The 26680-nt window shown below is 37.6% G+C and overlaps 1 protein-coding gene across 3 annotated transcripts in view; it reads right to left on the minus strand.

The window, feature by feature from the left end:
• Positions 1 to 59: 59 nt before the first annotated feature.
• waplb (WAPL cohesin release factor b) overlaps positions 60 to 26680 on the minus strand; it is a 49312-nt gene continuing 22691 nt past the window's right edge. For all 3 annotated transcript variants that reach the window (XM_022669155.2, XM_049464699.1, XM_049464700.1), the window contains exons 8-20: positions 26158 to 26294; positions 24384 to 24495; positions 23811 to 24038; positions 22374 to 22485; positions 22065 to 22162; positions 20088 to 20164; positions 14643 to 14809; positions 11982 to 12097; positions 10595 to 10759; positions 8813 to 9026; positions 7195 to 7283; positions 2193 to 2288; positions 60 to 2068 (exon numbers count right to left, since the gene is read on the minus strand). In XM_022669155.2, the coding sequence (XP_022524876.2) occupies positions 2003 to 2068; positions 2193 to 2288; positions 7195 to 7283; positions 8813 to 9026; positions 10595 to 10759; positions 11982 to 12097; positions 14643 to 14809; positions 20088 to 20164; positions 22065 to 22162; positions 22374 to 22485; positions 23811 to 24038; positions 24384 to 24495; positions 26158 to 26294 (1677 nt within the window). In that variant the 3' untranslated portion in view covers positions 60 to 2002. The remainder of the gene's footprint in view (positions 2069 to 2192; positions 2289 to 7194; positions 7284 to 8812; positions 9027 to 10594; positions 10760 to 11981; positions 12098 to 14642; positions 14810 to 20087; positions 20165 to 22064; positions 22163 to 22373; positions 22486 to 23810; positions 24039 to 24383; positions 24496 to 26157; positions 26295 to 26680) is intronic.

Here is a 26680-nt window from a genome sequence, read left to right on the forward strand (position 1 = left end):
AAACAACTCGTGTTGAATACATCACACTGGTCCACGAAAACCGCAGAAAGCTGACAAGATGTATTGAAAGTAGCAATTTTTATTCGAGTTAAAATTATGTACAAGTAACCAAAGACATCATTTCTGAAATTGGTACAAAGTTCAGGTTCCTGCAGTTGGCTTTGGATGCCTCTTTAATTTCACCTCAAACACAACTGAGAAAAATGCTGTATAAAATAAAAATAAGATCGGATTCTGAAAAGTAGTCTATCATTCTAGATTTCCAATAGCCAATATTTACAGAAATATGTACATTTGTGTGGTTCCATTAATATTCCAGAATTTGCTAATTCAAAAAACATTGGGATGTTTAGCGTGTTGGATACAGCCCTGACAGAGAGAGAGAAAAACACACACACACACACGCACACACATACACGATGACACCACTGTTTCTGGATCAGCCCAAGGACCAGCAGAACAGTCTGCAGCAGACAAACAAAAAAATAAAAAAAACTAACAGAAAAAGCAATACATATTTTGGAAATACAATTGAAAAGAAGGTAAAATAAGACAATTAAGATTTAATATTTTATATCTATTCTAAGTCAATTTCCAAATTCACCAAACAGGGGAGACTTTTCAAATTTTAAATGATGGAAAAAGTGCACAGGGGCTTTTTGCATTGTAAGAGAGAGAGTAGCGAGCTTGTCAGAAATAGCATATATATATATGAAGTGGATATTTGTAGGATGTCTTTGTATTAACTTGGAAGCGTGAACATGGGGAAAAAGAAAAAAAAAATGATGAACACACCGTGTCTGAACTTGGTTTAAAAAAACTGGCCTGTGGAGAGATGACACAACTTCAAGTGCTTTATGGAAATGTAACTTTAAGATTAAGATATTTTGATGTACCCTTGCATTGAAATAAATTAATAACAACAATAATTAAACAAGGAAAACTGAGCTGGGCACTTCAGCTTATTATCTCAAATACCATTAATAACATTGGGTGTGTGTGTGTTGAGGTCATTCAAATACAGGAGAACACAAACGGATTTGCGATTTGTTAAGATTTTAACGTTTCAGCTTTCATTTGACTTTGCATACAACACTAAGGAAAGCATGCTGCGTGATTTTTTTTTATAGCTTCTGTTGGGAATTCTCAGTGATGCGCTTATAATCACGCAAATCCCTGAAAGAGATTAGGGACGTGATGCCCAGGTCTTTGACACACATGGTACATGGGGTGAGACTTCTAAAACTGAGCTACCACCACCAGTTATACAAAAAAAAAAAAGAAAAAAAAAAAAAAAAAACAGGAAAGTAGGATAAAATAAAAAAACAAGGAGAATCTGTGTAGATTCTGCTGCAGGTATGTGCATGTATTTTTATGAGAGAGGAAAAACAGGGCAAAGACTCGAAGAGTCTGTAACGAGCAAGTCAGAGCAGCACTCGATCAAAGCTATCCATCGTTTGTGGCGGCTGGGCGAGCACTATTGATCGGGGAGGGAGATGGAGAGGTTAACGAGAAACACAGCATAGCAGAGTAACATTCTTACAGGGCACAATAAGAAAATGGGTTCTTTTGAAGGCGAGGAGATTCTGAGAGAGAATTCTGACAGTCTTTCCCTGTTGCACTGCGGTCAATGTATGAATTAAAAAAAAAGGAAATCAAAAAACCCAATAGAGAGAAGAAACAAACAAAAAAAAAAAGAAAGAAAACCTGACAGAACAGAAGCCTAAGCAGACTGCACCAAATATACTAGCCAAAAAAAAAAGAAAAAAAAAAAAAAAAGAGAGAAGAAACAGGAGAATTTCATTCAACATCAGCCATCTCAAAGCATCGAAAGAGTCTTCAAAACGTCAAAAGGGCCATGATGTTTGTGGTTGGTGGGGGGCGGGTTAATAGTGCTGGTGCTCTCAGGGGTGGATTTCTCTCCAGTGCGTTCAGCAAGGTGTGTGCTCCGGCGCAAACGTGTGTTTGTTGAAGGAAGGTGAGCTCTGCTGATGCGCCAGCACTAGCAGTGCTCCAAATAATCGATGACCCGAGAGATGGATTTCTGCCCCGCCGTGCCCACGTCACACTGCAAGTGAAGAAAACACAAGCAAATGAAACATTACACTGAATACCCAGGAACCCCCGCAACTGCTGGTTGGTACAACAAAGCAATGTTGCATGTAAAACACTTAAAAGAATAAAGTACTTACTGTGAGGTTCATGAAATTGAGAAACTTCTTCAGCATTTCTGTCATTATGGAGAAATCTCCCTTTGGAAGGTTTTCCCGCACAGTACTAACGTTCATCTGGGACAGAAACACACATTAGACGATACATTAGTCAATATACAATATACAGGGTTGGTAATGTTACAAAACAAAAGTTAGTTATATTAAAAACCTTTTTAAAAGGTTTAATGAATCCTATTTATTCACAAAAAAATAAAAAAATAAAAAGAATTCCAAATTGCTAAACACAAGCATCACAATAGTATAGCACCTTAGCATCAGATAAGAGCTGGAATAATTTAGTATCAATTAATATTGCAATAGAACATGTTTTAATAATGTTAATATGACTTGTAAATAATGTATATTAAAATACTGAAGATGTGTTTCAACAGTAGGGCTGCGCAATATGACCCTAAAATAATATTACAATATTTCAGGATACTTTTGAGATAATATTATTGACAATATGACAATACAATATGACCTTTTTTATTAATTTCAAGAATACACTACTGCAGCAAGATAAACATGAATAAGTTTGTCTACAAACATTTTCTATTCTGTAAACAGTATCGTTTTTCAAGCTGTTGATTGTGAAATATGGAGCTACACTAGTATTATTCTATTTCCTCAATTAAAGTCTAACTCAGCACATTACAATATTCTAACTTAAAAAGCATCAAAACTATCCTGATATATTATAATACAGTAAAAAAAAAATAGCCTGGCTAGTGTAAGTCACAGTATATCATTATTTTTCCCAAAAATACAGTACATTACCAGCAAAAAATGCAACTTAGTCGCAGAATATGATTGTGATTAATAAAACACTTTTTTTTAAGGAATTGGTACCAATAATATAAATAAGTGTTTTTAACACAGATTCTTTTGATCACTTATAAATACTCATTTTCAAATCATTAATTCTGATTAATCATAATTCTATTGTGATTCATTTGATTTTCTTTCTTTCGATTGGCACCAATATATTTAAAAATATTTTTTTTTTTTACAGCATCTGTCTGTATAGGACTAAGGGTTTATAACAGGGTGCATATGAATTTGCAAAAAAAACAAACATTTTACAAGCTTTTAGGTCTATACACTGTTGGCATTAAAAGTTTTTCTGTAGCCTTTTTTGTTTTAATTGTATTGTAGTGCAATTAAGAAATAAGGTGAATTAAGGGTGAAGGACAGCGTTTTTAAGCTTTCTTAAACAAATATAATTTTTTTTCTTAAACTGAAGATCCTAATTGTCTAGTTTTATAGCTAGGGCTTTTTCCTTTATGCGAGAAAATACACCTTTAACCTATATTGCCTTAATACAGCTCTGGAAAAAAAAACAAAAGACCACTTCAGTTTCTAAATCAGTTTTTTTTTCTGATTTTGTTATTTATAGGTATATGTTTGAGTAAAATGAACATTGTTATTTTATTCTATAAACTACGGACAACATTTCTTTCAAATTCCAAATAAAAATGTTGTCATTTAGAGCATTTATTTGCAGAAAATGAAAAATGGCTGAAATAACAAAAAAGATGCAGAGCTTTCAGACCTCAAATAATGCAAAGAAAACAAGTTCATGTTCATACAGTTTTAAGAGTTAAGAAATCAATATTTGGTGGAATAACCCTGGTTTTTAATCATAGTTTTCATGCATCTCGGCATGTTCTCCTCCACCAGTCTTACACACTGCTTTTGGATAACCTTATGCCACTCCTGGTGCAAAAAAATCAAGCAGTTTAGCTTGATCTGATGGCTTGTGATCATCCATGTTTTCAGATCATTCAACTCATCGTTTTTAAGTGGTCTCATTTTTTTTCCAGTGCTGTATATACAGTTCTACATCTCAGTTCACTCTAAATACCCACTCTACAACCTTTGAAGCTTTAGCTTTGGGACTCGAGAAATAGCCATGTCTCTGTCCCAGGACTGACCCCAAACTCTAATACCATAATGTGAGTGTTACCATAAACCAGCCAATGACTGTAAGATCATGGTTATTCTAACCATTGGAAAACCACATAATTAAACCTTTTATTATTTCTGCACCAAAAATGTTACTGGCCAGCTAAATGAAACCCGCAATGCAGCTCTCAAATAGAGAAGCAAGCCTGGACTTCATCCAGCGCCGTCACAAAAACCAGGCCGAGACCTTTCTAAGCGTGCGCTGGCACTTCTGCAAACAGAAGAATGAGGCCTAGTAAAAACAGGTCTGCGTCCAAAAGCCATCAGCCAGATAACAGCCCCAGACGTCAGGCGCACACAGAGGAGCGCGACTGGCTGTGTGTATAACTGGGCACAGAATTGACAGAGAGATGGAGAGATTCTCGCCTGAAGAGTCGTGACCCTGAAATTACCATCCAAAGTAAACGCTGGCACTGTCATCCTGCTCGCAGTCTGACACAGCTCTAATGGAGCAGCCTTCTTAAGCAATTAAGACCCAACTACACTCCCCCAACATTCGGCTACAAAGGAAAACAAGAGCCTCTCAATAACGGCTATCTGCCACAGGCTTCAAGCAGCCTTTGTTCTTCAGAGACTAACTTTTAACGATTGAGCAAGCAGGGATCTGCAGGGTTACAGATCTGTGCAGCTTTGGAGAACACGTCCACACGCAAAACATGATCAGAGATAAGAGCTGCGGGAACACAAAGGCGGCCCGAAGCGATCAAGGCTCTCTCCTTTATGCTTTTGTGATGTTTTTCGGAATCTGACGAGCACATTCCTGAAGAACAAGCTGTCTCTACAGTGGGTAGGCGTGTAAAGGGCCTTAAATAATCCGTTATCCATACAGAACAGTCAATAAAAGGTACACGTGCACCGTGGAGCAGTTGGTAAAAGAAATAAAAAAATAAACAGAAAATATGTGTTGATTGTTTTTATATGTTTTACTTCATTTTATGCACAAAACTGTTACATGCCGATTATTTGTTTGATTATTCGCGATTACTTTTTTTGTCATGCCCTCTATTATTACTTCCCACTGGTGAGGACAGCAAAACATTTAGGCCCCCAAGACCAATTTTGCAGTACATTTTGATAGTTAAGACATAGCTATATTAAACAAAAAATTACAAAGTATATTACACTAAACATTCACACAGGCTGGATGTTATTTTCAGGAGATTCTATGATACTTGTATTTTTATATTTTGTATTTTATTCCAAGGAGATACCTCCTTGAACTCACTGTCTAATCATTTCAGTCTTTTATAAAAGTCTGTATTTACTATAACATAAAACTTATAACAATATCTCCCTAACGCTCAGCCAGCTAATGTTAGTTTAACTAATGTTAATAATGTTAATGAAGGAGTGAAGCCTGTTTAAACTCACCTTAGCAGCTCTCAGCAGTAATTTAATTCACCACGGGTAATATAGACATCAGTGTTTAAACTGTACAGAACTGGTTAAAACCCACTGTAGAGTATTGTGTGGAGTTAAATGTGTTTGCTTGTGTTTAATGGACACAGCGCTGCTATTACACTGTATGCACGTCTTTCTCTCGCTTTCTTTCGCTCGCTCACGCGCTGCAAATTCCACCCACATTGAAACCTCATTGGCCAACTAAGCATGAGAAGAGGCCAATCAGGATTCTCAGGATTTGTTACTCTCACACTATGTGTGTCTTCCTAAGAACGTCTTGAAAATGAAATTACGCATCAACAATTTCCTTTAATAGTCAACAGTGTCGATTATACAGACCAATCGTTGCAGCCCTACTGTGCACCATGTGCACTCTGTCATTATACACGAACTACTTTGGTAAACTCCTGAGAGTGACCCATTCTTTCACTAATGTTTGTAGAAGCAGTCTGCATGCCTAGGTGCTTGGTTTTATACACCTGTTGCCATGGAAGTAATTGGAACACCTGAATTCAATGATTTGGACGGGTGAGTGAACACTATTGAAAATATACTGTAAATACTTATTCGTTTGGAAGGACCCAATTATTATCATGGGTTACAAACAACCCTTAAATGAATGAAAGATGTGTTAATAAGTGGAATAACACTAAAATATTATGGTAAGAACTACTTCAACATTCGATTAATATTATTTGTTCTTCAATGTAGAACTAATTACTGGTGTAGCCGGCGAAGTACCTAAATTCTGACGATACTAAGACATGCAGTCACATGCAAAGATTACATCAAAACAGATCCACTCAGAACCTTTAAAACTTTTACTTGAGTTTTGTACAGTTCTCAAATGTTATGCTTTTGCCAACCACTACAGTTATGTGTTGAAACTGTGTGTGTGGCGTAAGCTACTGTGATTAGGATCAGCACCATAAAAATGTTTAACTCTATAATTCAGTTTGCTTTTTGCAGGATCATCTTTAAAGCTATCTGCAATCTTTTTATGACTGTGTGGTTGTGGCTCTAATATGATGGGCGGGACAAGCAGTGCTGGCCTAATGAGGGCTGAAATCTCTGGACCACCCCAGTGACTGATACCACACAACGAGGAGTGTAAAGCAACCTTTGAAAAGCGGTGTGTGTCATGATTTGACCATCTCTGTATGGTCCATATTTTCCTTTGACTAGCCACCCTGCAGTTTATGATCAACTTTAAAAGTTGACAAGTTTTCTTCAGGGATTAAAAGTTCTGGAGTTCCTGTTTATTTGCTTACATTTCTTTTTATGCAGAGTAATTCTGTTTTTGTTTTGCAGATAAAGATTGGTGATCTAGTAATTAGCCAATGGCTATGCTACAATAACCACTAATTTTCACACCACAGTATGCAGAAAATGTTTACAAACCTACACAACAAACCTACTCTGAAATAACAGAAAAATAAGCTTAAGCACTGGTGTGAGAACCTATATTTCTATTCTTGCTACCAGTACAGTAACATACAATAAATATGCAGATTTATTTGTAAAAAAGCTTCCTGTTGCACATTTTTACCTATGTGATTGGACGTAGGTAAAAATACGCGATTGGATTACAAGACTGTAGAAATATACTTACAGGGCTTCCCTGGCAGAGGCAACCCAAAAGCAGTGCAGTATAGGAGGCCACAATACTGTCCTCCATGTGCTTCCCTGCATGCTGGAGAGCTGCAGACAGAGAGAAAGAGAAACAGAGTGAGAGAGATGCAGCCGATCAGCCAAAACAAACTTTAACCTCTACTCAAAAACTATAATCACCCAAAACCCACTTCAAGTGCCCCAAATTACTCATTTTTGCTCTTTTCACTTCTTGATAGTTTGTGTATGTGGCAGTTGTTCTTAAAATTGTCAAAAAGTATTAAGATGAAGAGACCAATAGAAATGCTCCTATGCTACAACTCTACATTGACTTCCAGTGAAAACAATGCTGCTGTTTCTGAGGTTCCTGTGCGACATTCATCAATATAACCTCAATGTGCAGCTGACTGCTGGGTGGATATTGTGCCGTATTGCAGCTTCTGCACAGAATCACATTACTCCATACACTTCGTAAAAATGAATATTGGTAAATTCATTTTTTTAAAACAAATTTAAGACAAAATAAAAACAAGTTCAAATATCTCTGCAAGAGAGAGAAGCACAACACAGTTCTGGGCAGTATGACCAAAAATGCCTATCATGGTATTTTTCAAGCTTCTGACTGTTACACAATATATCACAGTAATTTTTATTTGTATTATTTATTTACAGATTTTTTTGCACTGCTTAAATGTTGACATTAAACACAGCTTCCTTTACAAAACTAAATGGAGCTTAAATCCTCAAAATTTAAGTATTCAAAAGAAATATCTCAAATGTTCTATTGCACAAGTAAGACACGTTTAATATCAATTTATAATATGTTATTAAAACCATTAGAGGCATTAAAGTACTTGAGCAGCTGTTTATTACTTTATCACAATTCAAAAAAAAAAAAAAATAAAATAAAATAAAAAAATATATTTAGTCCTGTAAGTAATAATATTATCCTTCAAGCTACAGTATTAATAAAGGGCTATAGCTACTCATATTGCAAAGAGCAGCAGCAGAAGCTCCAGGTATATTGCCCAGCACTAGCACATCATTTTTTTTTTAACTAAACACTAAAACTCTCTTCTTTTTAATATAGATTTCTGTTCGCCTTGATTGGTCAATCAGTGATACCAACTGTACCTTATTTTAGGAATCAACAACTATTAAAACACTGTCTAACTCAAGAATACCAGCTGAGACAGTCTGTAAACTGGGTAACAATAAAAAAGGGCTGCTTATATAGCACTAAAACAACATCGCTTCGGGTGCGATTCCTTTAGCTTTCTTAGCTGAATATTTTAGCAGCTGTAAAATTTGGTCGTAGATAAATGTGCCATGCAGTTAGCTGCTTTTTTGTTTTATTTGTGGTGCTTCACTATATGGGTAACAAACTCTTAAGAGGGGTATCTAGTTAATGATGGTTAGTGAAGTCTAATTTGCAACTCTGATCTTATCTCACTTCTAGTGATTGTCAGCCTTGTAGCTCAAGCATTTATCTACAGTAGCAACATTTGGACACTGATCTACATCTGGGTTAAGTGGAAAAATACTATTAACTATGCCAACCATCGTCTTAATATGATCTCAAAGTGGAACCTTCTATACCACTGTTTCTCCCTTTTTACCTTTATTGAGGTCCAGCTCCTCATCTTCTTCCTCTTTCTTCTTGTCCTTCTGATCTTCAGTGGGGTTGTTTTCTGAGGCCACCCACTGGATCTCCCCTGATGACGATTCGTGCCACTCTCCGCTCTGGTCCAGAGGGGCCTTCGGCACATCGTTGATGAAGTCGTCTGTCTCAGTCTCGGCCAGCCTGGCCGCATGTTCCCTCTGAAGGAACAGCTACACACACACAAATACACACCGCATTTAATTACTGTCAAATCCATAACCAACAAGCCTTCAAGCAGAACACATGAAAAAGATAGCTTACTTGGTATAGAGATTGGCAGTAGCATTACGAAAATGCATTATTGTATTTTTCACACTGTATGGCACACTTAAAAGCCTTTCATTTTCCCAAAAATCATCAGTGAGCCTTATAATCCGGTGCATCTTATGTATGAATTTTACCAGTCAGGTTGTAAGAAGCACTGGCTAACCCTGGCTAGCACTGCTGGAGCAGCATTAGCAGCTAACTCTCTGGACGCCCATAGATGAGTATTATCGGCTTATAGGCTGCTGGTAACTCTGACTAGTACTGCTGGAGCATTAGCATTAGCCGCTAACCGCAACACTAGCTCTGTTGCCACTCAGAGGTGAGTATATTAGACTGTAGCCTGCATATTAAGCATGGTAGCACTCTCAGGAAGCATTAGCAGCTAATTGCTAATGCTCCAGGCTTTAGTGCTGGAGAAATTTAGAAATCTAAGCTTAGTGTAAATAAACAGAAGCGCTATACTCACCCAAATAAACAGTTTTCAGGACAGAAATCTGAGACTCTTCTTACTCTGAAAGTTTTTTTTTCCCCCAAGAACTACAGTTTTGTTTACTTAACTTAGCTTTACAGCTCTCGCCACCCAGCGGTGAGACCTGCTGAATTATAAAGAAAACATGGCGACACCAATGTTCTTTACTATTGTCGCATAAGGCGCCTTATGTATAAAAATAGACGTTTATTGATGGCGCACCTTATAATCCAGTGGTCCTTACAGTGAGAAAATTACGACATATACTCTCCCTCCCTGATTTAAGTCACTTCAAATAGACTGAATAAATTTAACACTGAATAAAAAAACATGTAAAATATAGCGTGACAAATGCAATGTTTCAGCAGGCACTATTACAAGGTTTAAATACTTCAGCCCACCACGCTAACAGAGTGCTTCTATTTATAAGGTGGTACATCCTCTAAAGCAAATCATTTATCACACCTGCAGTCCCCACACAGCAGGCTGGGAGGTGTGCTCATTTATCAGCCTCTATGTACAGAAGCACTGCCACAGAGAGTCAGAGAAAAATGACCAACATTGGTTTGTGGTGTATTTATGCTTTGTGTTTGCTTAAGGCCTCCGTTTCCCTCTAGCTGTCAAGTGAGCAACTGAAATGTCGCCAAAAAAAAAACGATGGCAAAACCTTCTGCTCTGGGTCTGCTCACCCTCTAATATCACCTTGTGTGTCATTTTTTCAGTGAGATGAATGTATGTTTTAATTTCTTCGTCAGTCTGCTGGTACCTCCTGCCAAGTTTTATAGATGTTATGTCCTTATGTTCTATAAGGACAGAACATCTGCTCAGATTTTTTTTTATTTAATTACACAGTATGTACTGGTAGAAACGTGTTTCCATCATAATTTAGCACATTTCTTCGGCCAGAAAAAAAAAATCCTGGCATGACATTATATCCATGTTAAAAAATGTGTGTGTGTGTGTGTGTGTGTGTGTGTGTGTGCATGTGCATGTGAAACTCACCTTCACCAAAGCAGCAATGGCACTGTTGGATCCCTCAGTGTTCAGCTCCTCCTTGTCAGAGACACACATGGAGCTCCACACTTCACCTCCATCCATCTCCATCTCCACCAGGCAGTGCCGGTTTCTGGCACTGTACTCTACCAAGTTAATAAGCAGGCCCAGACCCTACATACACAAAAAAAAGACTAATTTAGACAAAATTTACTATTTCATTTCTAAACACAGCTCACTCCTAAGTGATTTGCTCAGATACAATGTTTTTTGAAAATGTTTGAACGCGAGAGGGTAGGTCAAGCGGAAAGACAACGACACTTAGCACACAACTTGTTCTAAAAAAGAATGGTTTAAGGAATAGCCGAGTTAAAGTCCTGACCTTCATACAATCAAAATGTTATGGAAGAAACTGAACGAGCAGTTAGTATGACAAAACCCACCAACCTCACAGATTTAAAGCTGTTCTTGTACGGAGGAATTGGCTAAAATTCCTCCAAGCAGGTGTGCAAAACTGATCAACAGTTACCAGAAATGTTTAGTTGCAGTTATTACAACTTTAGCATTAGCATTAGCCACTAATCTCAGTAAACGCTAGCTCTTTTGCTGTTTAGAGGCACGTACAGTGGCTTGCAAAGTATTCATACCTCTTAAACTTTTCCATATTTTGTAACATTACAACCACAAACAAATATATATATATATATTGATAGACACATAGATTTTTTTAAAGGGTCGTTAGCAGTCATCAGGACACTTCTGAATGCAACTAGTTGCACTCAGAAAATACTTTTGCACACCGCAGTGAATACTTTTGCACACCACACTTTTCAGTTTTTTGTTTTTTTTTTACTGTAAAAAAATATTTTGATTTTTTTTTCTTTTCAATATTAAAATAACAATTTATGTTTGAGATTGTAATTTGACTAAAGATGGAAAAGTTCAAGAGGTATGAATACTTTTGCAAGCCTCTGCATATTGGATTGTAGAATGTTGCTAACCCCGGCTGGCACAGCTAGAGCATTCAGAGGTGAATATATTGGACTGTAGCAAGCACATTTCCTGTGTTAATGGTAAACAAGCTACATGGGATGAACCACTAGATAATATCGCCCTGGGTTACCAGAACACTCAGGGTTCCTCAGTTAGCCTTAGTTAACCCCCACCAGCACCCAGTCGCAAGACTTGCTGGATTAGAAGGGAAACATGGCTACACCCCTTTAAAATGGTAATATTTTTGTCTCATTATTTTAACTGGGTTCTCTCTTGTCTAAGTTTAGGTCTTCCTTCTTCTTAAAGTTCCCAGTTTAAAGATACACAGAATAGCCTAAATATCTGTTCACGCAAATATATAAATCACACACACTAGGAGAAGAGTATTAAAGGAAGAACTCACCAGAACTCTAATGTCGAAACGCTGCTCCTGAGGCAGATACTGAGGAACCTTCAGAACACAGTTAAGCGCAGTGATTATCAGATCCTCCTGCTCACCTGTCTTTGTGCTTCCCCATTCTGTGGACACACACACAACAAAATATCAGCCCCCTGTTAGATATTCTTTTTTCACTTCTTTGGCCTCTAGCTCATTTCCCTAACACAATTACGAAAGTCTCAGAAACAAATTTCCCTGACTAGGTCTCCGCTAATTCATGAATAAGGTGGCCATGCAACTGCTAATGCAAATGTGCAGTTTTAGCTTAGAGTTTAGCGTGGTGGTTTTGAATTTATTACTCTCGTCTGTTGCAGCGAGACTCTTCAGAATGCAGAGAGCACTCATGGCACTTGTTATGCCATTCCTCTGGCAAGCAGCAGTTTCAAAGTGGGAGCACATAGGCAGAGTTGGTTTCACCCTGATAAAATTTAGCTGTCAGGGAACATTATACAGCTGAAGAAGACACACATTTTTGCAAGAATAATAGGAAAAATTTACATATGCAGCTCGCAAAACGTTCGGCACAAAGTACATCAGTATTGGAAGCTGATATGAAATTCAATACTCAAGCTCATGTTGGAAAGTTGAAACAGCACTGATTTGAATAGCTTCTGCATGCTTGAGACTCAGCGGTGTGAATCATATTCTATTGGGATGATTAGCTTTGATGCAGAGCATACTTTAAAAAAAACTTTTGTACCAGGACATTTAACAGGTATAAAATATAGCTCAAGAAAATAAAGGTCTCCTTCCGCTAAAATCCACTTTTTCTTTTTTTTGTAAAATATAACAGGTCTCCCTGAGTTGTATATGTAAGCTGCACGTGAAACTGTTGCTCAACCTCCATTGTCTGCAGTAGCTAAAAAAAGTTGCAGCAGAGCCAACACTGTCTCGTCAGCTACAGAGCTTAGAGCTCTGTTTACACCAGCTAGTCAGCATTAGCTATATTTTGTAAGTAACTATAGGTTTACATTGGATTTCCGGTGGATTCCCTATCTTACAGAGATCTTAAATATACACTAAGGAAACACAGTTTGCCAAGGTAGCACAACTCGACAGAACACCGGTCAAAGAAAATCGTTTGAAAAAACGATAGAAAGAGACATTTAAGCTTGACTGGAATAAGAAGATAACCTTATAAGCTAAGTGTTGGACTTTTTGATTTACTATTTTCTTTTGGAAGCTACCTTGAGGACATTTCTTCTAAATTAATGTATTTAGTTACTTTAGGTTGAAGCCATTGCTGACAAAGATGTGCAGAAATGCTCATACACACAGCACCTAGACCAGGTAGGGAAGTATTGCCAATAAAACAGGACTCTCTCTAATACCTAATGCCAGACATGGACTGGAAGGGTATGATGGTGCTCAATTGCAATATTGTTGGGATGAATTGAGGATGAATTGGGGTGTTGTTCGTCCAATTTTTATCTTGATATGGTGAATGCAATAAAATCCTTACAGAAGGTGTCAAAACCTAAAAGAAAACTTTCCAGCAGAGACTGTTGCTCTAACAAAACTCTTCTTTATATCCTTCATTTTTGGCAGGGGTGCCAAATTTGGCATGACATGTTTTTTTTGTTTTTTTTTTCCAAAGTCAAACTTTTGTCGGTTTCCAAAATGTTTGAATTTTTTTTTTTTCGAGACAAAGTTTTTTCCGGTTTCCAAAATTTTTCAAACTTTTTTCTGAGACGAAAATTAAATCATAATCAGATCATTTCTAGCTAAATATATGATTTATCCAGCAGAAGTTTGTGTTGAAAGGGCTGAAACTGTCCTAGGACTGATCGGAATAATATATGTGCCCGTTGGACTGTGGGAGACGCCAGTAACCAAGGTAAGATGGATAAACACTTCAGAAATGAGTAGTGTTTTCAGATATTTTACATTATAAAGATAAAATGTCTGTATGTAAAATCGTGATTACTCTATATTGAAAATCACATTAAAACTGTAATTCAAATTAACCAAATTATTCGTGAAAATCGTTCAGCACTATTAGGAAGCTTGTTCTATTGAGCTCTCTTTACAATGACACAGGCTCAGTTTTCCAGAAGGGGATTAATCCTAGTCCTAAACTAAATTCCTCTTTATGGAAAATCTCCATTTTAAATGCTGTGTAGTCCAAGTCTAGGCTTAATCCCTGTCTGGGAAATGATCTCATAAGGCTTAAGACTAAGTAACTCAGGTTTCTATTCAAAGAGAGCTAAACCCCCTAAAGAACACTCAAGGCTACCCCACAACTAGATTCTTAAAAGTATTACGGAGCTACGGCACAAGCTAAGGAACTAAGAGCAGCGTTGCCAAGACAACAAAGCAGTTGAAAAACAAGAAAGCGTTTCAGATTCTCAACAGCACTACATCATGGGAATGGTCTACATAAATTTCAGCACAGTTATTATTCAATCCCACAACCCAGAGACTTTTCATTACGGCAGTTTACACATGCGCAACAAAACCCAATCATTATATTTGCCATCAATAAAATAAGATTTGCAAAGGCAATACAAACAGAAAATTGAGTACTGACTGCATCTTGACTTTTAAAAAGACTTTGCAGCATTTCAAATAAACAGGTCCATCTTTGGCTTGTTTGTCATCTTGGTCTTAGACAGGCTGACTCACCGTTGTCGTGCGTGAGGTTGAGCAGGACGCCGATAACGGCTCTCATACAGTCCTCCACAGCTTTACCCACGCTGCTGTTGCTGCAGAAGGGTAGTGGCGTCCCAGACGAGCTCATGCTAACCTCTCTGCTGTACCTCTGAATCATCTCCTCGCAGTGACGCAAAGCCCTGGGAGAAAGAAAGACACGTGAAACTGTGTTTAGTTTCGTATATACGATGTTCAAGCCCAACACCCAGTGGGGGATGATGAATTAATCACATGAAAACATATATAAACAGTTCTATCTAAGGTTCGTCCACTTTTTAACCAATACATTTTCATGATTTTTTTTCATGACTTTTCCTTGCCTTCAAGGCAAATTTTCATGACCATACAATTTTTAAAACAGTGCAGACACGGACAATAAAACCAAAACTATAACTACTAAAACTATAATCAAAATTGATTAAAGTAGGTCAAAAATAAATCTGACACACAATTTTTAATAATAAAATGTGTGTCAGATCCTGAGAGCTCCACTGTGTAGGACTAAATTACTGAATTTGCTTAAAAAAAAAAAAAAAAAAAAAAAACTTCATCGATAAATGGAAACACACAGATTTGTATATCAAATTTCCATGACTTTTCCAAAACTTTCTGGGCATGTTTATTTTTCCAAAACTTATCCATGCCTAAAAATCGCTATTTTATAATTCCATGATTTTTTATATTTATACAGTATATACAATTGTTGTTGGAAAAAAAACCCTTTATACATTTTATTGTGATGTTTTCTGTGTGTTTACAGCAGTGTCTGTTAATGTTCTGTGTTAAAGTAGCAGCGTGTTGTATGCAGTGCTGGGCGATTATGGCCTAAAAAAAAGAAAATGTTCGATTGTCTCACAAAAAATCTGATTGCCGATTATAATCGATTCCCCCTTCCCACTAAAAATCAAACTACAGATGACAAGGAAATGGTTCAAAACTAGGTTTACTTAATATATATAAAAATATATGGTGTTTGGTGTTTAGACGCTTTGGGTTGAGTCAACTCAATGATCAAGTGAATCAAAAACACTGTTTACAAGCCCGTGTGTTTCTACCACGCACTGACCTCGTATCCTCACTGGAGGCTTGGACTGTGATGACCACCAACTGAGTTGAATGTGAAGATGAATGGTCAGCTGTTGAAGTTATTACAGTCCAAAGAAATCAGAATGTTTTATATCAAATTGACTATATCTTGTATCTTCCGATAATCATCTACTAGCCTCTCCCAGACATCGACTATGAAAACATTTTTCCCACTCCTCCATGCAGAATTCTTTCAGCTGCCTGATAATGCTTTACCTTTAGTATTTGAATGGATGGTCGTTACATTTACTTTTTATGATGGGAGAGCTTATCAAACCCTCCTAAATGTACTCTGAAACTGTACCCAAATAATTAATGTATGGATTTTTTGTCGTTGTGGTAATCCATTCACTTCAACAAACTAAACTAATGACTGAGGTTTAAATAAGACAGCCTTGTGTACAGTGCCCTCCAACTACGATCCAATTATCTGCAGCTGATGTGCAGCTCCTGATCCTAATAAAAAACATTCTTAAGGATCTTTAAGTACTAATAAATGTAGTAGTGTCCAAACTTTTTTCTTACAATATATTACATTTAGGTACAGTTAGGTTCATTCTATTTTATTTCTTATGTTTAAAAGCAATTTCATCATTTATTTGTTTTATTTACTTGGTTCAATTTACATATACATGCCCTAATAGTGTTCAAAAGATGCTCAATTGTTTGGATGGAGTGTCTTAATTTTTTTTTTTTTTACATCTCCACATTTCCAACATTAGCAACACATGTATATTAGCAATCTCCAACAAGTAAGTAAGAACACTAATATATACACCTACAGGCACTCTGAAATAGTACTGCTATTAGCACATAGCTAAAAGAAAAAAAAATACTGTACAGAAGCAGCATATTGAGAGAGAGAGAGGACTAAAAAATGGACATTAGCAGCTTATTCAAGTCCTACAGACAATGGCCACGAGCAGAGCCGGGAGAGCGAGTGAGTGAGAAACAAAGCTTGTCCTCTATTAGACCCCGAGTCATTATTGAAATATCCATGTGTGTGAACCCAAGGCCACGTGCTGTCCAACACATAGGCAGCCTGTGAGAGCATCAACAGTGCAGCCAGTATCAGGGGTTCAGCTTCATATTGGCTGCCTCTAAATAATGTGATTAGCATAACGAGGGCTCGTTAGTTATGGAGCAGGGAAGCGGAGGTGGGGGTTTGAGTGCACTGCAGATTTGGGGCACACTAGAAGCGTGAGGCAATATATTGAGATTATTTGTACCAGTTACACAATAATTTTAGTACATATTAAGGTTAATTGCAATGTGCGTCATTCAATGAGAGTTTCAGATTCTGAGAGTTTGAATTTCTCTATAAGAAAGTAAAAAATGTCTCTAGCCACACTACACATTAACATTTATCTCCAACTAAAAGATACAAAGACGCAGAATTGGGTGATATGGCCCTAAAATAATATCATGATATTTCAAGGTATTTTTGCAATAGGACAAAACATTTAAAGGAAAAAAAAAATAATTATGCGCTTTATTGCAATATTATTGTAGACAATATGACAGCAAGGGCAAATCCTTAATTAATATTTCAACAGATTATACCAGAAGTCAATGATCCAACATAATACTAATAATCATGATACTAATAATGCACTCCATTTATTCAGGATTGAAGTAAAATGAACGATACTAGAAGATACAATCTGTCTAGTTGAAAATATATATATATATATATATGTTTTTTTTTTTACAAACAGCAAAAAGGGGAAATAATTAAAATAAAATAAGCCCATATGGTACTTTGCTGATAACTATTATATAAAAAAAAACTGCAGATGTTATTGCGTAGGGTATGACATAGCACACCAGCATCAGCATTTTTAATAATAATTTTAGTCACAATTAATTACAGGATTCTGTTCTGATCAATAACATTTAAAATGATTGACAGCTATAACCAATTAAAAATTCCATGTAAAGCTTTTGATGGTGGATATTTAAATGTAAACAAAATAATGAAATCTTAAGCCTTCAGAAAAATTATTCATTATATTGTTTCACCACCACCAAAAAAATAAATAAATAAATGTATGGAAATACATTTTTGGAATTTACTGTTAACATTACCAGGGTAATAGACTGATAAAAAGCTGCAATTATCATTATACTAATTATTAGTTAATTAAAACCTTATTAGGCATTATTACACGTTAATGCTTAGGAATTTTGTAACAAATAATAAATGGAGACATTAGTTCACACTTTTTAAAAATTTAATAATGTCTTAACCAGTGTCAATTAATAATTAATTGAGGCATTCTGTCACAAGTACTGTTAATTACTGCACCCTTATTATAAAGGGTTACCATTTTTATAATAAATATAAGAATTTCAATCCTCTTGGGTTTTCTCACTCAATAAACTGATTATGTACTGGATGATTTAGTTTGAGATGGTAAAATAATGTCCCCATGCTACTTTAAACTGTGATTCTTTTATACACCATAATAAATGCTAATGCTGCTCCAGCAGTGCTAGCCGGGATTGGCAGCAGGCTACAGGTCAATAATACTCCCCTCTGAACGGGGAAATAGTGGTTAGCGGCTAACGCTAATGCTACTCCAGCCCCGGTGCTGGAGAACTAAACTGAAACTTCTGTATAATGCTGCACTTTAGCAGAGAGGCTTTATTTCTTCTTGGTAAAATTTATACATAAAGTGCACAGGATTAAAATGCACACTGACGATTTTTGGGAACATTTTAAGTACAGGATTTGAAGTACGCCTCAGTGCAAAAAAAATAAAATAATAAGGTATTGATATCGTCCAGCCCGGTGTTGCAGCCTAACTGAATAAGCTGCAGCTGGAGAGGGACCACCAGGCATGTGCGTACAAGCTAGTGGAAGGGCTTTGTTAACTAATTCATCTCTGCTTCCCTGTAGTCTGGAGTGTGTGTGGAGGCAGCGCGAGGTCGGTTCACAGGGCACCAAGCAGCGGTCTGACCCTGACCATGGAGCAGGGAAGCCGGTGGTTAATTGCATTAGCGACGGAAGAGCAGCCAGACCACTCTGGATGCTGCATGAATGAAGCAGTTTCACAGACAGATGAGGAAAAAAAAAAACTACCCTTCCATGTCAATCTTACACAAAACTGGAAAAGGTGACGAGTTCAGACACTAAACCCTTGTAGTGGGGGCATCATTCCAAGAAGAGAACTTTTAAAAAATAAAGTTCTAATGTTGTCTATTAAGGTTATTTTAAAATTAATTTTGAATTAGAAAACGATATTAAAACAGGTTTTTATGTTTGTGAAAGTTATATTAATAACCCTGGTTTTTAATCACAGTTTTCAAGCATCTTGGCATGTTCTCGTCCACCGGTCTTGCACACTGCTTTTCGATAACTTTATGCCTTTACTTCTGGTGCAAAAATTCAAGCAGTTCAGCTTGGTTTGATGGCTTGTGATCATTCAGCTTCTTTATGATTACATTCCAGAGGTTTTCAATAGGACAGAATCAAAGAAACTCATAATTTTTAATTGGTCTCTTATTTTTTTTTTTCCAGAGCTGTGTATCACACACTCGCTTTCCTAGCCAACCTGCAACCAGCTCACAGCTCTCCCTACATAAAGAAAATATGAAAAAACATATATGCATTATACCAGCATTTCAATATAAATTAAGCAATAGAAAAACTGAAATATAGTTTAAAATTTAGGTTTACACTTCTTATGTAAAGCAGCAGTTTTGCGAAGGTTTGTGTGTTGTCAAATTCAAATGATAAAATATCCATAAACTGCATGCACTAAATTCCATGTATACACTGGAAATAAACACCACTAAAAAACAAACATCTTTATACTCCACCAACCTGATCTTGTGTGAGTAAAAAATCCCAAGAACAAGATCTGCAGGTCAAAGCCAGATTCTGCCTGCTGCCTCTATTGTTGGAGAGTTATGTTTGTTGACACTGACCTTAGAACAGATTTTCTTTTATTTCCCCACTTCAGACTTTGTGCAATTGTCTGACAACCACTGCCTTTCTTACTTCTGACCGTTTCAAAAATCAACCTTGGATGCCCCGAATTAGACATGCAGTATAGGAAATATTCAGAATCAATCCAATCCTGACTAGCCAAATCTCAACTGGGAAAAGTTCTTTTTTTTTTTTTTTTTTTTTCAAACTTCTTTGGCTCGGCATGGCCTTGGCAATACATTCCTAGGGCAGTCTGTTTTGGATTAAAAAGCTGGTGGAGGACAGCAGGAAAACTCACTGCTGACCGATCAAGTAGCTATATTTGAGAGAAAGTAAAAAGAGGTTGAAAAAGGAACAGCGGCGTAACTCGCTGATGTATTTATGGGCAGCGATCTTACTTGGCAGAAGAGACGATGAGTTGCGAGTCCTTGTAGGCGATCAGGTAAGCCTGGTTCTCCGGGTTGTGAACAGTGACCTAGAGTACAGATTAAAATAAAATAAATATCAAGAGCAGAAAGAGAGGAGAAAGCAGAAAAAGACAGAAACAAACATCATCAAAATGAATGAAATGTCTGGACCAGAGACTGAACCAAGATTTCTGTTTACTACACTATATATTTGGTGTGTATAGTTTTGGTTTTACTCTGCAGTTTAGACTGCAAAGTTTCCATCCATACTGCTGTGTGCTGGACATGCATGTGAAGGGGAAGCAGATTTCAGAACACATTGGTTATTTCTTCTTTTATATTGTTTAAAAGCTGACGATAGTCAGCTTTAGCTTGTGGTAATTAGTTTAAAATTCAAAGTATGAAAAAGAAAAAGTGCTTCCAAACTGAAGATGAACCAAACCATGGTTAAACATTTTCAACTTTCATGACCATCCCTGCTAAGCCTAATATATTCATTCTAAAAACTGAGCCGTCGGTCGCTTTTCACGGGAGTTCTTCTGGCCACGTCACATGCCTTTACGTGCTTATGTCATACGTACAGCCTCTGAAAGAGGATATGCCTCAGTTTTACTGAACACGAGCAGCTGGTGGAGCAATGGAGACTTCAGAAGGTGGAATGATCTCTGACCTCAGTACCTTATTCACTTATAATAAAATCAAAGTGTGTAGTTGAAGTGAAGTTTCTGACTGAGCTCTCTCTCTCTCCAACCGAACATAACCTGGAATCGGATTCATCCGCTCTGAAAGGGGACCGCATCACACCTGCACACTTTAAAATGACTTTTCCGCATGCCCCATTCTCACCAGAGAAGGAAATAGTAATTTACCAACATATATACATTTATATTTTACTGATTGTTTGACGTCACAGTTTGAAATTTCTGGAAAGAAAGTCATTGTAGTTTATTTTCCAGGGTCTGAATAAACATTATTGTCTGTAAGATCATCAGCTCAATTGTCATTTGTATGTAGTAAGTACTCTGCTTTACAGTTGATATGTTTTAAAGGTGTTAAAAACACCGTTATTTATCATGCATATCTACAACAGTCCTCCATGTTACACTAATCAAAGAGTCTCCCTCCCACCCACAGAATAAAGTAAATGGCTAACATCATATCATCACACAGTGGCAGTGTGGTGTTTTGGATCATCTTCATCAGATCTGTAAAAAAATAAGTCTCTTTCTTTTTTCTTCACTAATATCCTAATATCTATTTTATGCTGATATAATCGCCGTACTGAAACCCAACAACAATAACAGATATGACTACACTATCTTCTCTAGATTACATGCAAATGACGTTACACATCTTATACTGCTCACAACAACAGTGAAACAGTTGTAACATAGAAAACCGGAGTCATTGTTACTGTTCCCTGTTTAAAAGGTATAAATCTTAGTTTAAGCGGTAGTGTAAGCTGGTGTAGCTCTGCCGTGCCCCACTGGCTTGACTCCCCGTGCTGATCGATACGGAGTGGCTTGATGCCAGAGTTAAAGCAGGCTGCTCTCACCTCATTAAGAACACACGCTCTGAGCTGCTCTCAGCTCCCTCCTGCACTGAAGAATTAAGACTACAAGTACAGGCTAAAGAGGAAGTCAAAGAGGTTTACAGTAGTCACCCTGGGTAAACTACACAATTACAACTCTGCCCCGAGGTGGCCCTCTGGGTTTTAGTGTGCAGAAAAACATCCTGCGGACTGAGCGCAGGGTGTTATCGCATCGTCAATAGAAACTTGATTTCAAACAGAGGCAGCCCAGTGATTCATCCAGCGTTACTCTGCTGTCTGTACTTTGATGGGTTTATGACGAGCCTCAAATGTCTGTGTGAAGTGTAATATTGAGTTAAAAGTGTTTGGCAGCTCTGACAGCACTTAGGAGTGTGTACACGTGTGTGTGTGTGTGTGTGTGTGAGAAAGATACTCACACTGTCCAGAACGCGCAGACATCTCTCAGCCCCCCACAGCGAGGCCACCAGGTTCTCCTTATCGTCCTCTCGGCTGAGATTCTCCACACACTCTTTCACTGCAGAGAAAATGAAGCAGCTGTCGCATACACACTTCCACATTCCACTTTACTGCCCTATTCTATGTTTTACAAAACCTAAACTTATCATAAGAAGTGCTCATTTGGCTATTCTGAGAAATGCAAGTACCTAGAATTAAGTATTAAGTGATTAAAAGGACACAAAATCAGACTAATAGCACTAAAAGGCCAGATAAACAGGCAGACAGACCTTTATCTACAATGTGATCCAGACCTCCCAGTAAACGCAGCTCTTCTTTGAACCAGTCTCCTGCCCTTTTCGAGGTCAGCGATAATAACGTCTCCATGGCAAGATGACCCGTCTACACACACACATTAAAACAAAGTCAACACACACACACTTAGCCTGAATGTCAATGTTAAAATGTCTAAAATCTTAGACTTTGGAGTTACTAAGTAAAAGCCCATGGTTTAAATGCAGTGAAGTAACTAAAAGCGACAATCTATATATTTTCAGCATTTGGGTAGTTATTTTTTGCACTATATGGAGCACTCAAAATATTTAAATTTTCCAAAAAATTGTCAGTGCGTCTTTTAATCCAGTGTACCTTTTGTACGATTTTTTACCAGTCATGTTGTAAGGAGCAGTAAAGTCAGGTTTGTGTCAGTTTCAGTTTAGTTTAGTTTAGTTCTCCAGCAGTATTAGCATTACCCTCTAAGCGCTAGCCATTAGGCCGTTCAAAGGTAAGTATTATCAGCCAGTAGTCTGCTGCTAACCCCGGCTAGCCCTGCTGGAGCATCATTAGCACTACCCGCTAAACGCTAGCCATTAGACCGTTCAGAGGTAAGAATTATCGGCCAGTAGTCTGCTGTTAACCTTGGCTAGCCCTGCTGGAGCATCATTTGCATTATCCACTAAGCTTATTGAAAATCTGGAAAACTAAGCTTTCTGTTATTAAATTGAAGCACTTTTCTCACCCAGATTTGTGTATTAAGATTTATAGTTTTCTTTACTTAACTTGGCTCAGCTTTAATGCTGAATAAAAAAGGGAAACAAGACAACACCCCTGTTCTTAACAAGTGGTGCCTAAAATACACCTTATATATCCGGTGCGCCTTATATACCCGGTGCGCTTTATAGTGCGGAAAATAAGGTAACAGACCTTTCTGGAGAGAATGTGCAATTGAACAGAGCATGTGAGAGCTTTTGATGCTTTTTTGTGTATTTTTGAGTACATTTTGTAAATGTACTGTTCAAAATACTGTCAAAACGTTTTTTTTTTTTGTTTGTTTGTTTGTTTTTTTTTTGGAATAACTCTGATACAGATTACAGGGACAATCATGCCAAGTCACTGATAACATTAATAATCATATTTCATCTCCTGTCAGTTCAGCAACAGCTACTGCTCTCAATTTTATTTAATTAAGAATAAATCTTAAGAACTGTTGCTTTTAAGCAAGACACTGCTGCCATGGTTACACTAAGTAACGGTGTATGCCTAGCAGAAAACGCATGTAAACAGTCTAATACGACTGTTTAGAAATAAGATCTTGTTTTAATCTTTAAGGCTGATATGTATCGAATTTAGGACCACATATGAAAGCAGCTTATGTCAACAAAAAAAAAAAACGTCTGATTTAATCAATCCAGTAATAAATAAATAAATAAATAAATAAAAAACACTACCGTGATGTTTTCCAGGTCCAGATGCTTGTTGTGAACCGTCTCGCAGAGCTTACGGATTTTCTCTTTCACTTTATTCATTTCTTTTGAAGACAGTTGGTTGTCGGTGGACGTGTCCTGATCGAGTTCCAGCAACCGAATCATGAGCTCTAGACTGGCCCGGTCCAAATCCATGTTTAACCGGTCTCTGCTTAGAATGTACATCAGAGACGCTGTGCATAGAGCTAGATTCTGAGGGGGAAAAAAAAGAAAAACACAGGCAGATAAAGAGAGAAGAAGAATGTTCATGTTTAAAAGGAATGTGTTTAATTATATAAGCTGAATCAATAAAATGGAACATCTTCAAAAAGAAAGGCTCCTTAATAGGGCTCCTATGTTTTCTTTCCCACACTGCTGTATGCTATATACAGTATGTTCTCTTTCACAACCTTAATGTAATGGTAAAGGACGTAAAGAAACAAAGAATGCAAAACCAGGGCAAATATTGTAAAGAGCATAACAGCTGTGTTTTCCTGTAGAGAGTATATCAACTGAATTGAGTGATTGTGTGATCATGCTTCTAGGCAGTTTGCTTACAGAATGTTGGGGGGCATCGTTGATGGTTTTGAAGACCTGAGCCACTTTTCCTCTGGCCCGCAGATGCATTCTGAAACTGGGTAGAGCACAGCGTGTGGCCAGGCTAATAATACTGCAGAGATAGAGAGAGAGAGAGAGAGAGAGAGAGAGCAGACAGAGCAGACAGACATTGCAATTTCAGCAACATGATGAAACAAACTCATACATACTTGATATTTGAAGATCTTTAAATGCATTTCAAATTTAAAATACGTAAAATACAACAGGTAAAGTCAGTCTATAAAAATATTCTTCATTTCTCCAGTTAAATGCACTGTATCTTACTTTACGAACCAGTTTTATGCACTTTAAATTCGACCAGCAGCTAATAGTTTCCATAATCCTCTCTATGTATAGTGAGTTGCAATGTTATTAATGTGTTATTAATGCCATCACTCAGAAATCTACATTTTTGGGGCTCCAAGTAATCCAGCGGACTAAGGCGCTGCCACTTTGATCGGGAGATTCAGGGGTAAACACGAGGTAACCACATGGCCTCTATCCAATGGTTGGGCACGTGCTTGTAAACGCATGTGTTGAAAGCTGTGCACTTCAGTCCAGCACAGTTTAGTGCAGAAATTTCTAGTTACAGCTGTAATCACACTTTTAATCCCAGAAAAACGTTCTTATTTATCTTTTAAAAAGCCATTTAAACGCCTGATTAAAGGGCCGATTACTGTTGTTTTGCCGTTTTCCTCGGGTTTTGAGTGCTCTGCGCTAACTCTTGATTGGTCCGGGAGCAAGACAGTGTGAAGGTGGGGGCGGGGCTGGTGACATCACGGGCCCTGCATTGTTTAATATCGCGAAATGTATATCCCCGAAAAAAGAACATTTGCAGCTTTACAGCAAGGGATGTTTGCAGACTTTTAGACTTGTGCCACAGTAGCTCTATTGTCAGTTCTGCTCAGATTGAAAAGCCTTCTTTGCCCTCACACATCGATCAGCTCTGGCTGCCAAACACCCTGCCACCAGGTTCAGATTTTTCCCTCCTTTTCCGATATGCTCTGTCTCAGATATGTGGCCATGATCATTATTCACTTGCCAAAGTTGCTCTTTCAAAGTCCCTGCATTCAAAAGGTCAACTACAACAAAAGTCAGTCTAAGCTACGGTTTAAAGGCTGTTTCCTACTGAATCAAGTTAAGGTCTTTGCCTTTGGCACTGCCTGTGCAAGTGCCCTCCGTAGCAGGGTGCGTTTATACTTCCGGACTCATGCGTTCGTGATGCTCCTCAGTTTAAACCACAAACGTGGAAAGGTGTAGACTTGAACACAAGGCTGAGCGATCAAAGACCAACCAAAGTTGCTTTTGTCTGCATTGCGCACCACAAAGTTATGCGGCTAAGCACAGGGTAAGCATAGGCTAAGGTGTATGTTTAACACATCCCAGACCTTGACATGTGCCACTGTTACAGGATTACAAATGTTTTAACTTTAATGTTTTGGCTCAACCATGTTTTTTCACATTTAAGTTGTCTGTCAATTTAATAAGAAAAATAGAAAAAATATGAAAAAATGTAGTATATTTTTAAGAATAACAGTTTTGTTTACTTAGGCACTTTTCCCAGCTTCCCTATTAGAAGGGGAACATGGCAACTCCCCTGCTCACTTCGATTTAGGCATCCTTAGTAGTGTTGTTTAATGTACCTTATAATCCGGGGCTCCTTACAGTCTGAAAAATACCGTATTTTAATACAGTCTCTGTATTAATTTGTAAAACAAACAGACCGATATCCTACCTAAGGCAGCGAGTATTAAGAGGCTGACCACTCTTGAGGCCAGTTGCCAGATACTCAAAGTCATCTGTGAACTCCTGGTTCTCGCCGAACTCCACCACGTCGTTGAAGTGTTTCACATGCTGGACTACCGTGTACAACTGCAGGCAGAGAAGAGACAAGAAGAGACAGAGTTATCATCATGCTAAAGCCGTTCTGCTATCAGAGGGAGTAGCCAACATTGTGCTTTTTGTTCTGTTATCTCGGACAGACACGCTTGTGGACGCGTTCCCAAAGGGTACTGAAAAATAGAGGACTCAATATTGCTTAACTCTGCAGCAAATCCAGCAATTAAGCTCAGCACTATGTTAATGATGCTGCGCAAAACAGATATGTGGGCACACAACAAGACATTAGACTCTTTCCAAGCTCAATACTTACATAACACTTAGTATGTGGTAACATGCCAATATGAGTTAGCAGAGAAATAACTATTCACAGCTCTTGGCCCGGGCCCAGCGGCCATTGCTCTCATGCCAACATGAAG

The sequence above is a fragment of the Astyanax mexicanus genome, chromosome 15 (genome assembly GCF_023375975.1).
Source record: "Astyanax mexicanus isolate ESR-SI-001 chromosome 15, AstMex3_surface, whole genome shotgun sequence".
NCBI lineage: Eukaryota > Metazoa > Chordata > Actinopteri > Characiformes > Acestrorhamphidae > Astyanax > Astyanax mexicanus.